At 38.0% G+C, this 13802-nt stretch overlaps 2 protein-coding genes across 2 annotated transcripts in view; one reads left to right on the top strand and one right to left on the bottom strand.

The window, feature by feature from the left end:
- The window catches only part of TIMP4 (TIMP metallopeptidase inhibitor 4), a 50373-nt gene extending 44638 nt beyond the window's left edge, over positions 1-5735 (top strand). The window contains exons 3-5 of the mRNA XM_065408415.1: positions 4142-4256; positions 5132-5256; positions 5538-5735. Of these exons, the coding sequence (XP_065264487.1) occupies positions 4142-4256; positions 5132-5256; positions 5538-5735 (438 nt within the window). The remainder of the gene's footprint in view (positions 1-4141; positions 4257-5131; positions 5257-5537) is intronic.
- SYN2 (synapsin II) overlaps positions 1-13802 on the bottom strand; it is a 442249-nt gene that overhangs the window by 147876 nt on the left and 280571 nt on the right. The window lies entirely within an intron of this gene.

Genomic DNA, 13802 nt, shown 5'->3' with positions numbered 1-13802 from the left:
TGGCCTCAGTTATATATCTCAGTGAGACAACATCTGCCGGAACACAGTGTTCTCTAATATCAGGCTGGTCCATGCCTACAGAGAGAAGAGTTCCACCCATTGAATCACCAGTACCACTGTCTGTAGTCCTTAGGACTTCCTTGGATGTCTCCTATCTAGAAAAGTGATCCAACTGGAACCAGAGATCTAGGTGGTTCACAGCATAGTGTGGCATGGCACCAGGCCATTTTCCTATGTTTTAAAAATCCCCAGTGCACCACTTCTAGTGGAAGTTATTTATTGGGATAGATCTGAACCACTTCTTTAACATAATCCAAATCATTTAAAAAAAATCATTGGCTAGACCTCCATATAAGTCTCTATGGCAATATCTTCACTGCCGAGTTAAGTTAAATTATCTGTGCTTGAGTTAGATTAACTTGAATGAGAGCTGCCACACAATTAAACAACACTGGAGTTGCAAAAAATATTGGATTGACAGCATAGCTTGATTATGTTAGTGTGACGTTGCACTCTATATGATTTTATGAAAATATGCTAATGAGTGTGAATATAATGTAACCGGAATATGCTTTATGCAAAAGGTCTCTTGTAAGGTATCATTACAAAGCTTATAATCTACTGAGTGTGGTCATCCTATTTGTATGTATGTGTGTACCATTCTTGTATCTGAAACTAGAAATATGAAATATAACTCTGAGGGGCTATTGTAATTATGCAAAGTGTGGGCCATTAATGGTGGTTTGGAATCTTGATGGCTCCCATCACCCAAAACAATTGACTGTGGATGGTTCTGTTTGCTTGCAGGCCTTCCTGTAAGTCAGGCTGGGAGGAATGAAGGCTTGGGGTCTCACAGGACATGTGACCATGTCACCTGGTACTGAAATCCATCTTAAAACTGGTGCTTTTCCATTTAGGAGGAGGGGTGGGAACCCAGAGAGGGACAAAGGATTCCCGCCTTGTGCAAAGCTATATAAGGGGGTGAAACAGAACAAAGGGGGCTGCAATCATGAGAAATCCTCTAGCTACCACCTGAGCTGGAACAAGGGCTGTACCAGGGGAAAGGATTGTGCCCAGACTAGGAAATCCAATCTGTGATAAAAGCTTATTGAAACATCTCTGAGGGTGAGATTTTATCTGTATTCATCTTTCTTACTGTATTAGGTTTAGACTTGCATGTTTTATTTTATTTTGCTTGGTAATTCACTTTGTTCTGTCTGTTACTACTTGGAACCACTTAAATCCTACTTTTTGTATTTAATAAAATCACTTTTTACTTATTAATTAACCCAGAATATGTATTAATACCGGGGGTGGGGGGACAAACAGCTGTGCATATCTCTCTATCAGTGCTATAGAGGGTGAACAATTTATGAGTTTACCCTGTTTAAGCTTTAGACAGGGTAAAACAGATTTATTTGGGGTTTGGACCCCATTGGAAGTTGGGCATCTGAGTGTTAGAGATAGGAACACTTAAGCTGCTTTCAGTTAAGCCTGCAGTTTGTGGGACATCATTCAGACCTGGGTCTGTGTTTGTAGCCGGCAAGCGTGTCTGGCACAACCAGGCAGGGTGCTGGAGTCCCAAGCTGGCAGGGAAGGCAGGGGCAGTAGTAGTCTTGGCACATCAGTTGGCAGCCTCAAGGGGGTTTCTGTGATCCAACCTGTCACAGTTAGTATCTGATGAGTTGTGGTAACTCAGGCTGTAGGCTATACCCAACAATGGACTCGCCATCTCGAATTAAAAGCACCACTGCACTAGAGTTAGGGTTTTTTTGCCTGGGCAGGAAACAAGCTAGCTCAGCACTGAAGGGAAGCACTATATCTTGTCATAAGGGTATGTCTACACAGCAAATAAAAAAAAAATCCCATGGCAGTGAGTCTCAGAGCCTAGGTCAACTGACTCAGGCTCACGCTGCAGAGTCAAAAGTACAAGCTTGGACTGTAGCCATGGCTCTGAAACTCGGCAAGGTGGGAGGGTCTTGGAGCCCAGGCTCATCCAGAGCCCAAATGTCTACAGTGATATTTTTAGCCCTTCAGCTTGAGCCCGAGTCAGGTGACCCGGGCTCTGCGACTCATTGCCTCAGGGATCTTTTTGTTTTTGCTGTGTAGATGTACCCTAAGAGAATACACCCCAAGCAATGCAATGGTTGTATTACTTTTAGAATCAGTGGCCTAATTTTTAGAGGTGCTGAGCCCTTACAGCTGCCATTGATTTCAACATGAGCTGTAAGGACTCAAAATTCTGAAATTCAGGCTCAATGTTATCATCAGAAGCAGTGTCTCTGCAACGTGCACATGGTTCTGCTGCTTCCTATGGCCACCTTATAGAGAGGATCGTGTATATCAGCACAAGATTTGCAGGCTTAGCTAATTTGACTTAATTTTGTTTAACATAAATATAAATAAACACCAAGTTGTGATTTAATAATTTTGTGCATCCTTATTTTGTTTGCATGGGTGGCTCTTTGCATTAGGGATAGAACACTTTTTTATCCTGGGTGTTTATTTCTTGTACAAAGTATTTCAGATTGGCATCTGATGTTTTACATCACAGATCCAATAGCAACAGTCAATTCTTGACTTTTTTCTCATTCTTTAATCAAGAGGCTTTAGAAACCAACACATTTACAATATATTTGCAAGTCCCATACACAGTATTTAAATCCCCCAAGAAGAATTTGAGTATGACAAAAAAAATTTCAAGTAATGCCAACTGTACTTGGAAGCTGTGAACCTTGCAACTGTCAACACACAGTACGATGTAAACAAAAGGGGCCTTCTTTGTGATGGAGTTTCAGTTATATCATATTGTAGGTGATGACAGGCATTCTGAAATTGATTAGCACCTCTCCTGTTTGGGTACAATTAGACTTGTTTTGCAAGTGTTATGTTAAAAATGTATTTCAGAACGGAGTATGAACGTGCTATTTGGACAGCATGCTGCATATCTAGTATTGCATGGGCTTTGTTACTAAAACTTCCAATTTCAGTTGAGCACTGCAGGCTGTAAACTCTAAGGGCCTGTTCCCATACTCCTTATGAAGGCAAAACTCCAATTATTCTTAGACCAAAATCACAGCAGGCCAAGTTCTGGCCTTGAATATGTCCAGGCAGCATCCACTGAAGATAACGGAGTTGTGCAAAAGTATACTTTATTCCGCAAAGGTTCTTTCACTGCACCACCAGTGGATCTATCTTGTGTGAAGACATACATAGAGGAGCATGCTAACTAATGTTTTACTAGAAGAGTATCAACAGTCTCCTTTGCAGTTTTTAACAGCTTGCACTAAGGACAGAAATTAGAATCTGGGATTCTCAAGCTAACTGCATGATGTTCCTTACAGGACACCCCATTATTGTAACAAAGACAACATTTGTCCAAATGAATACACCTCTACCCCGATATAACGCTGTCCTCAGGAGCCCAAAAATCTTATCGCATTATAGGTGAAACCGCGTTATATCAAACTTGCTTTGACCCACTGGAGTGCACAGCCTTACCCCCCACCCACCCCCGGAGCACTGCTTTACCGCGTTATATCCGAATTCATGTTATATCGGGTCGCGTTATATCAGGGTAGAAGTGTACAATTAGATCAACTTGCGTCTCTGGAGAGTCAAAACTGTAATGTGCTTTTTAAATGGCTTGGTATCTGCAGTGTGGCTGAATTCTTCCATTGCTCCTTAAATGTAAGATGCCAATAAAGAGTCTTTTACATTTTAAAAATTGGAATGGTTTGAGGGTCTATGAAACCCCTCCTGAAGAGTGCACCTTTTAAAATCTGTAATTCTATAAAATGCAGACATAATTCCCTTGCCTTTTATCTCAGAACAATGGAATAAATTTCATTTTAAATTATAGATTGCGCCAAACCTCCGAGCTGAACACCCTTAATGGTAGGGAAGGTTTTGAAGTTCCGATATAGATTCAGATTTTACAGCTTAAGCTCATCCCTATTTCAAAGCGAGACATCAAGCCATTGTTTCCGTCACTGCCCATGGGAGCTGCAGAGGTTCAAAATTTTGTTCAACTATCGTTCATCTACTCTAAAGTTTTGGCTTATTCAAGTTACATTTTTGTTTCCAAATACAATTCTTGGTGCAATAACACATTCTTTTTATTTTTTTGAAAAAATTTCAGATGTTTAAGGGGTTTGAAAAACTGAACGATGTTCAGTATGTCTATACTCCTTTTGATTCATCTCTCTGTGGAGTGAAACTAGAAGCTAACAACAAGAAACAATATCTCCTCACAGGTAAAAGGCAAACAAATCTTAGCATATAAAATCCTTACAACCCCAACACTGTTTAATGATTTATCTAGTTGACTTTGTACCAAATATAGAATTAATACTGTAATTAGTAATTTATGGACAACAAAGTGATACTAACATGAAAATCTACAGAGTCACATACTGATAATACCACCTTGATTTTATATATTTAGAGCTCTGCAAATCTGATATCCACTTTATATTTGCAGATACCTATATCCGCAGATGTGGATATCCATGGACCATTTTTGCGGATTGTGGATTGGATGCGGATACAAATTTTGTATCCGTGCAAGGCTCTCTATATATAGTACCTTTCATCCTTCAGCAGTAGATCTCATAGTGCTTTAACAAAGGAGGTCAATATCATTATGTAAATAGCTATTTCTGTTACAAAGCCTGGCCTTTGTCTAGCAGGACTCAGTCCATTATTTTGTCCTATTACTAAATTAAACCCTAATCCTGCAAACAATTCCACACGTGAGTGGTCCCAATGAGTTAATTGGATTACTCACATGCCAAATGTGTTTGCAGGATAGGGTCCTTAATTACTGCCAGATGTTTGTAAAATGATTTTGAATTCTAGTTTCACATAGTACTGTTTTCATGTCCCTTGTTGGCAGACCATCAGCATCTTTTGAGAAATTATATTAACATTTTTCAATCTGCGTGTAACAGCACAATAGTTAAGCTGAGCTGTTTAAATTGCAAATACAACAACAGTTACTGAAAACATGTGAAATCTGACTTATTTGGAGCTACTAGTTTCAAACTTTAGAGTTTTCTCACAATGTAGACTAGGGTTTACAGTGCACTCTGCTTCACACACTTTATTTTTGTTATTTCCCCCCATATAGGCCAAATATTAAATGATGGTAAAGTTCTCATCCATTTATGCAATTACATTGAACCGTGGGATGATCTATCCTTGTCTCAAAAGAAGAGTCTTAACCAGAGGTACCAAATGGGCTGTGGCTGCAAAGTAAGTATAGAAATCAGCAATAACAGTGACTGTCTAATATGTTCAAGGCTCAATCCTTAGAGGAAACAGAAATTTTTTCTTGGTTGGAACTGCAAAAACACTGTCTTATGTACAATACATTTGATAAATTATTTGATTTCCACATAACTACTTATTTCAAGATCAGTACAGACATTGTAGGTAAACTTTCATACGCTGAAAAAGTGTGAAGCAAATGAGAAATGTCATTCTAATGGAAATTTTGATGAGTACACTGAACTAACTTCACATTTCACATTTAGATTACTACCTGCTACATGGTGCCCTGCTCAATCACTACACCAAACGAGTGTCTCTGGACAGACTGGCTGATAGAAAGGAAGCTGTATGGGCACCAGGCCAAGCATTATGCCTGTATCAAGCGAAGCGATGGCACTTGCAGCTGGTACCGAGGTGGCCCCCCGCCAGAGAAAGTGTTTACTGACATCAGCGAACCTTAAAATGATCACTTCCTAAAAAGCCTGGGAGGCTAATTCCATCAAACGTTGCACGCTCACAGCTTTGAACCGCCAACATCTTATGTATCTGTTGCTTAGAAACAAAAACAAATTGTGCTGTACAAGTAAAGTACAGAGTTTGTGGAATTGGCACCCAGGCAAGAAGAAGAACAAATCTCTTGGAGGTAGCTTATAAAGTTCTGCTTTGTATACAGGGGCTTTAGTTGAGAATGGTCCTCTGTGTTCTCAGAGGCATAACAACTTTCCTTTTTACCAATATGAATGTAGAAGAACAAAAGAATGATCAGATTTTTGCCCCCTACTCCAGTTACCTAGCAGATTAAGAAAACCCTGTGTTTCAGTCCAAAACAGTCTTTCTGATATGTGAAGAATGTTTTATACAACTATTTTTTTTTCTGTATGGAAGCGTTCTGATAAAAAAAATAATTATTGTAAAGTGTATATGTAAAGTATTATAACAATGTGCTGTAAAAAAAGATTCAAAGATTCATGTTTTCTTCATATTTGTTGAAACAGGTTAAACATTTTTGTGATTAAAAACTTCTATGTTCTTTTCTTTTTTGTATGTTACTTAAATGTCCTATTTCTTACACGTGTTGTAACATTTTTTAGTAATTAGGTTAAATATATATCTTTGATAATCACAAACGCCTATCCAATTCATTGATCCAATGGATTGGCACATACTGTAAAGAGAAAAGTTCTAATGCTTAGGTATTACACCAACAGAAAAATTATGACAATATGCACCCGTAGACTAGTTAGATTTACAGGAAAAGTAAAGCATGAACATTGTCAGTGTAGCAATGGCACCCGGTAAAGCCTCTGTACACGTGTGACCATATTACTATCGTATTTCACTACTGCCCCATTTCTAGCCTGAGATTGACTTCAAATAAATTTTGGGGGATTTCTTAATGATTTTTAATTCTTCAGATTTCAATACAAAATTTACCATTTTTTGGGTAGTCATTTGCACTTTGTGACAATGAATTTCGCAGCTTGGAAAAAGTACCAGAAAAGTGTTATCTTTTTGGAGGTGGGGGGGGAGGGGGCAAGATTTTAACAGTTGAAAACACAATACTGAGCATGCATAAATTTCCATATGTTTCTAAGTTTAAAGAGGCAAATTAATAAGGGATGGCAAACTTCAAACGTTTGGCACCAAAGTTGAGAATAATTATCCACATCTATCTGAACCTCTGGGTTTGAGAAACTGAGTAGGAATCCTCATGAGATAAAGACTCTGTTCTGACTTTTCCAATATCTCCTGAATATTGCCAGGTCAGAACCACCTCAAAAATACTCTGCTCCTTGTGTTTTTGAATTTCACCATGTAGAGTCCAGATGTGGCTAGAATTAATGCAAAGGGAGCTGCCATATGAGAACTGAGAACAATAGTTAGATTTAATGACTTTGAATCTCAAAAATAGTTCAGGTTTGAATACAGCCATCTATTATTTGATATGAATGGATTCAGTAGCTTTGGAAATTACTGAATGATACATCATGATACAGTAATGGAGTAAATGGTCTTTGGAATTGTTATAGTTTATGGGGTTAAGAATACTACTTTCTGAATAGTGTCTATACTTATTTCAGAGTGGTAGGCTTGTTAGTCTGTATCAGCAAAAACAATGAGGAGTCCTTGTGGCACCTTAGAGACTAGCTAATTTATTTGGAAATAAGCTTATGCCCAAATAAATGTGCTAGTCTCTAAGGTGCTACAAGGATGCCTCGTTGTTTTTGTCTATACTTAGTTTGCCATGCAGCTCTAAGACCGCAATCCTACAAAAACTTATGCACATGCTTAAGTTTATGCTCATCAGTAGTTCCATTCAACTCAATGGAAGGTGCACACATGTCTATTACATTGGGCAAACAATGCATACTTGTATAACTATGTGTTGTCATGACACTCTGTAGTTTATTGTCTCCGTTGATGCCCCTACGGCATCAATATATATTTTTACAATTGTGTAAATCCATGTTTACACAATAGACAATAACAAGTTTGAAGATGCTTCTGTAATAGCATAACAAATAATATATTTAAATATTTTCTGGCTAAGGATTTACATATTTATGCAACACATCAAGTTGGGGGGTGGTATCTGTCTTGTTGGTTCTCATATATTGGTATTGCATGAAAATCATCATCTCCTTTTGGGATGACTGTGAAAAAAATGAAACCATAAAATAACTAAAACAATCCAACCCCAACAAGCAAAAATACCTAGGTTAGAAACCTCTAACATCATATGGAACAGTCACATAAAAGGAAGACTATTTAGCACTAAGGCTGAAAAATTTAATTTAGCACCGCACACAGCACCTGAGATTTACATCCAAAAAATGAATAATCCTACATGCCAGTACCATTGACACTGCACTTCCTTAGGAGCAAAAGGTGGGATAAGATCAGAGCTTCTGCCTTGCATCTGAATTTGCTTATACCTGTCGCTTTACAATAAAATAGAAAGTAGTGTTGTGTAGTTATTGCAGTACAGAGAACATTTTGTCCTTAAGCTATATAAAATGTATTAAATATTAATGGACTGTAATAATTCAAGAAAAGAATTAGTAGTCAATAGACCAGAACACAGTAGTCAATAAAGCCTCTGGGGACAGAAAGCTTTATTCTTGGAAGAGTAGGTCACCAGTACTACTTAATAATCAACATTTCACCCTGTATTTTATTTTAGACCAACTATGCTGTTTTAATTTATGGTAATGTATTAAAATACCATTAATTTCTTCTGATAAACATAAAACCCAGCCAGTATTCTGCTCTAAAAATGCAGTTTGCAAAAACTAATTTTATCCATAGATTTTTTATTATGATTATTTATAAAAATTATATGCTGTGAAAGCTACGCTTTTTCCAAAAACAAAAATGAACTGCAGATAAAATTTTTGGTAGTGTGATTTACTGCTAGTGCAGTGCATATATCTGAATATACTCTCTAGGTATATGTAGTTAACTAGAACTCACTGCCTTCTGTCATACCAAAACAACTCCTAGATGAAGCTGCAATAGCTTTATGATCATACACATTTTCTATCCAACACCTGGCTAATTTAGTCTACAGTACATGTACAGTGGGATATTTGTTTTCAAATTAATTTTATTGTAATGGTGTATTTTGAACAGCACTATGTAGTAAATGGATATTTTCTGCTTTGTAACTTGTTTATTGTACTTCTGTTTATATTTTAAAATTATAAAGTAAGCAGGCCTTAAACTCAATGAACATAACACATATTGCCTTCTTTCATCCTAAATTGTAAGTTTTTTCTTCAATATTTATATATGATTTATATTTCAAGCAAAACTCTTAAGTATGAATTTTACTATATGAAATATCAGTTTTCTATATTCAGTCTATCAAACATTTTACAATTGATTTGCCATAAACTATCCAACATAAGGTGTTTCAAAACTAGTGTCTGTTGAGTCTGATTTCTGTTTGAACTTAAATCTGACTAGCTTTTCCATTGTGGAGAACAGAGAATCTGTCTTTCTAATAACAAGGGGAGGTTGAGCTTTAAAAGGATACTTCCAAATGAGTACTTATTTTACAGTATTGACAAGGACTGTAGGGGAAAAAAATCATCTACAGTAAAGCTTTCAACATGTATTTTCATATTAAGATTTTCACTGTATTAGCATTCATGTATTACAACCAACAATCTATTTTTAAAAGAGAATGTCCGCTTTCCAGTTCCTAAAACTTCAGTGTGTGTGTGTTTGTGTTACATTGAAGGTCAAGGATGAAATACAGCTTGCTATATCATTTGGTCTTGATTTGAATGTAACTCATCTGACTCATATTCACAGTTGGAAAAACGTAAGAGAAGGGAGGCTGTGCAAGTGAACAAAATGAAAAAAAAGCAAAGGTTATTACTGAAATAATTTAGTTATGAATAGCTAAATACTGTCTTCCTGTTCTTAAAATCATTCTAATTAAATGTTATCAATGTGTTCTACAAATAAGCCTGAACAGGGCACTTTTTTCATGGGAAAATGTAAGGAGGCAGAAATGTAGTGAAAAAAGAAAACTAATTCCTGAAAGGAAAGCTGCAAACACGTGACCCAAGCTATGATGAGTTCAGAAAGCACTATTTTGTAAGGTTTCAATCACTTTTTTTTAGTGAAATGTCCCTGTTCCAAAAAGCTTTCCATTAAAGCAGCTCCCAAGCTTGCATAAGAGAATGCTATCTTTGTTTACTTACCTTTTATTGCCTTTGGAAAAACAGTACAAGAGGGCCAGGCACAAATGATCACTAGAGTATGAAAGAAGCAAAAGAAATAGAAGCATAACAGTACATCAAGCCTGCTGAGTTCAAAATCTCCTATTCTCAGAGCTTTGGAATACCGTCTTATCCCAAGATACACAGTTTTAAATTGGAGAAAACAAGTTCTAGTTTATGCCTGGGGGAGAAACGGGTCCAGGATGTACAGGAAGAGAAGAAAAATACCTTCTTTAAAAATCAGAAATTATCTGTATAGGTAAAAGCAATCTCAAACCAAGCTGGATATTAATAATATTTAAATAAACATTCATTACCCCGATACGGCTTCAGCTCATCTATTGAGAAAACATCCCCCACTGGATCATCTTACATCTCTCCACAGAAATTCCAATAAAAGCTATCTAGCATATTTTTTCTGAGCCACAGAGTTTCCAAAACTTCCTCCAGAGGGAAAAACAAACAAACAAATCTACATCTAACTTTCCTCAGTCACTGTAGCACATTTGAAATATACATGACAATCCAATACAGAGACAAAGAAGAGTTGTCTTCAAAATAATATTCATTATACAGGAAATTGTCAACACTCCACAAACTCAGTCAAGCCTTTTGCAATCAGAAGTTCAACAAAAGGCAAAAAAATAACCTCCTTGCTCAATCACTAACTATTACTGTATAGGATCCAAATAGGTAAGAGGACAAGAAACAACTCTCAAATGCATCTTTCAATATGTTAACAATCCCATCATCTGTCAAAGAGTACTTTATGCACTCACAAATAAATACACATTAATAGCTTTCCAAATTTTCATTTCAACTTCAGGATCTGAATTCAATCTATGCTTTAAGATAGCAGCCAGCAGTGGACCTTGGGGAGATGGTGGTCTTTCTGCAGGGCATTATCTGCGAGGTACAAGCAGATTAACTGGAACCTCAACCAATTCTTGTGGCTGAGCAATGGGATATTTTATTCTCAATTTTTGTAATTTCTAATTAGCAGATGTACAAGCAAAATTAGGCTTTTTATAGGCTAGCAAAATAATTAAAAGAGCACAAATGAGTCACATGAAGGTCAATACTGACCAGCTTTGTTCTTGGCCATCTTCAGTACTCTAACAAAATGTACAGTATCTAGCATATGAAAAGGTATACTATGATTTGAAAAGGTGTGATTCTTATTATCTGTCTATAATGAATTAATCCCCAAAACAAAGGACACTTGTTCATTTCTCATGTTCACTTTTTAAAAACTGGAGAAATTACGAAGTTTTGGACCTTGCTACCAAATGCATCTACACTCGTGTCAGGGAAAGTCCTCCCTATTCTCAAAAGATCCTTGGGGGTTTGGACTGCTTGAGATTCACTGCTCTCGATCTGTAACTTTCTTCTTGGAGAGCTCCTGTTCACCTTTCACATCAAATATGTGGCTATTATTGAAGCTCCTCTCACTTGAAGTTGCACATGAGGTAGGAGAAAGGATGGGAGTGCTAACCTAATAGTCCATAACAGCCAGGATTCTCCATGAGGCAGCCATAAAAAGGAACAGGGATTTTGCCTCCCTCACAAAAGCTGAGAAGACAGAGTAGAATAATAGGAAGTGATCAGAGAAGGAGATGGGGGACTGTGGATGAAACTGTAATCAACTGAAGTCAGTGGGAGTTTTGCCATTGATTTTAATAGGGTCAGGCAGGATTTTATCCAGAGTAATGTAGTGTCAAGTGGAGCTACACAGCAATCATGGTTCAATGACCTACCATTGACTGCTGATTGCTAATGTTCAAATCATGGCATTACAGCAGTACATGGTACGTTTGAGTCATGATGATGCAACATTACACAACATATATTGAAAGGTAAAGTTGGGGCTTTGTGCTGAAACTGCTTTGTGCCTCATTGCTACTTCGATCCAGGGCAAATGGCTCTCCAGCTCTGCAGGGTTGAATGCCTCTCCTCTAGACAAATATAGCTATGGAAGAATCTACATTTAGAAACAATAATAAAAGAAAAATTAAAAGAAGGCTGCAAGATAAGACACTAAGCCTGTGCCAGTCACGCGGTTCCTGCAGGGTCTAAATATGGGTGGAGGACCATCTCTTGCAGGTTTGCTAGCAGGTTGAATATTCTACATAAACCTGATGATCCTTTACTCTCACAGATCTTGGGAGACAGACCTGTCCTCGCTTACAGACAACCCCCCAACCTAAAGCAAATACTCACCAGCAACCACACATCACTGAACAAAAACACTGACCCAGGAACCTATCCTTGTAACAAAGCCCGATGCCAACTCTGTCCACATATCTATTCAAGTGACACCATCATAGGGCCTAATCACATTAGCCATACCATCAGGGGCTCGTTCACCTGCACATCTACCAATGTGATATATGCCATCATGTGCCAGCAATGCCCCTCTGCCATGTACATTGGCCAAACCGGACAGTCTCTACGCAAAAGAATTAATGGACACAAATCTGACATCAGGAATCATAATACTCAAAAACCAGTGGGAGAACACTTTAACCTGTCTGGCCATTCTTTGACAGACCTGCGGGTGGCTATCTTAAAACAGAAAAACTTCAAAAACAGACTCCAAAGAGAGACTGCTGAGCTGGAATTGATATGCAAACTAGACACAATCAACTCAGGGCTAAATAGGGATTGGGAATGGCTGAGCCATTACAAACATTGAATCTATCTCCCCTTGTAAGCATTCTCACACTTGCTTCTTATCAAACTGTCTGTACTGGGCTATCTTGATTATCACTTCAAAAGTTTTTTTTCTCTTACTTAATTGGCCTCTCAGACTTGGTAAGACAACTCCCACCTGTTCATGCTCTCTGTATGTGTGTATATATATCTCCTCAATATATGTTTCACTCTATATGCATCCGAAGAAGTGGGTTGTAGCCCACGAAAGCTTATGCTCTAATAAATTTGTTAGTCTCTAAAGTGCCACAAGTACTCCTGTTATTTATGCGGATACAGACTAACACGGCTGCTACTCTGAAATAAGACAAGTAAACAGATCAGCAGGCTAAGAAGACAGAATGTCTGAGCCAACTAAGATAAGAAGGAGAATACGCAGGGAACTATTTACTATGAACTAGATAACAAGGGACAAAAGAAATTAGGAATGTAGAGATGAGATAAAGAAGAAGTCAAAGCAAGGATAGTGTGGGCGCAGTGGATGTTGCACAGGGATTGGTTCCTGAAAAGTATCCAAGCCAATCCAAAAATGTGTGATGCAATGTATAGTAAATGCAATGAGATGTGTAATGTACATAAAGGGAGAAGGTTTGTGTGTAACTTTGAATCTGTGATGTACCCTGCATCAATCCCCCCTGCGTCTGAGTCTGATCAACTCAGCGCAGCAGTGCTGTATGCCAAACAAAGACACCTGAGTGACAAAGGCGGGAGTCGAACTGAGTTCTTAGGAAGCTGAATGGAAAGAGGTCTCAGAGGGAATCCCAACATATATGTGGGTCTTCATATGGAGGCAGAAAGCATCTGCTCCCCTCCCCCATAAAAAGGAGGAAGTGAAACTCACCTGCTCCTGCTGCCAGCTGACTGTGAACTGAGATGCCTGCAGAGCTACCCCAAAATTCCTGGTGAGTTATCTAGGGAACTCCCAGTGTTACCTAGCAACCATGCACTAGGGATTATGACATTTGTCCTCCTTAATGTGGTTGCTTAGCTATTGAGTCTACTGAGTTGGGATTATGGGGCCTCAGCAGCTTGTTTAACAGATAGGAAGCTGGCATTAGGATCAGGATTGTTATCTGCACCTGG

Source organism: Emys orbicularis, chromosome 7 (assembly GCF_028017835.1).
Source record: "Emys orbicularis isolate rEmyOrb1 chromosome 7, rEmyOrb1.hap1, whole genome shotgun sequence".
In the NCBI taxonomy this organism is placed as follows: domain Eukaryota; kingdom Metazoa; phylum Chordata; order Testudines; family Emydidae; genus Emys; species Emys orbicularis.
This window is presented reverse-complemented; position numbering and strand designations above follow the sequence as displayed.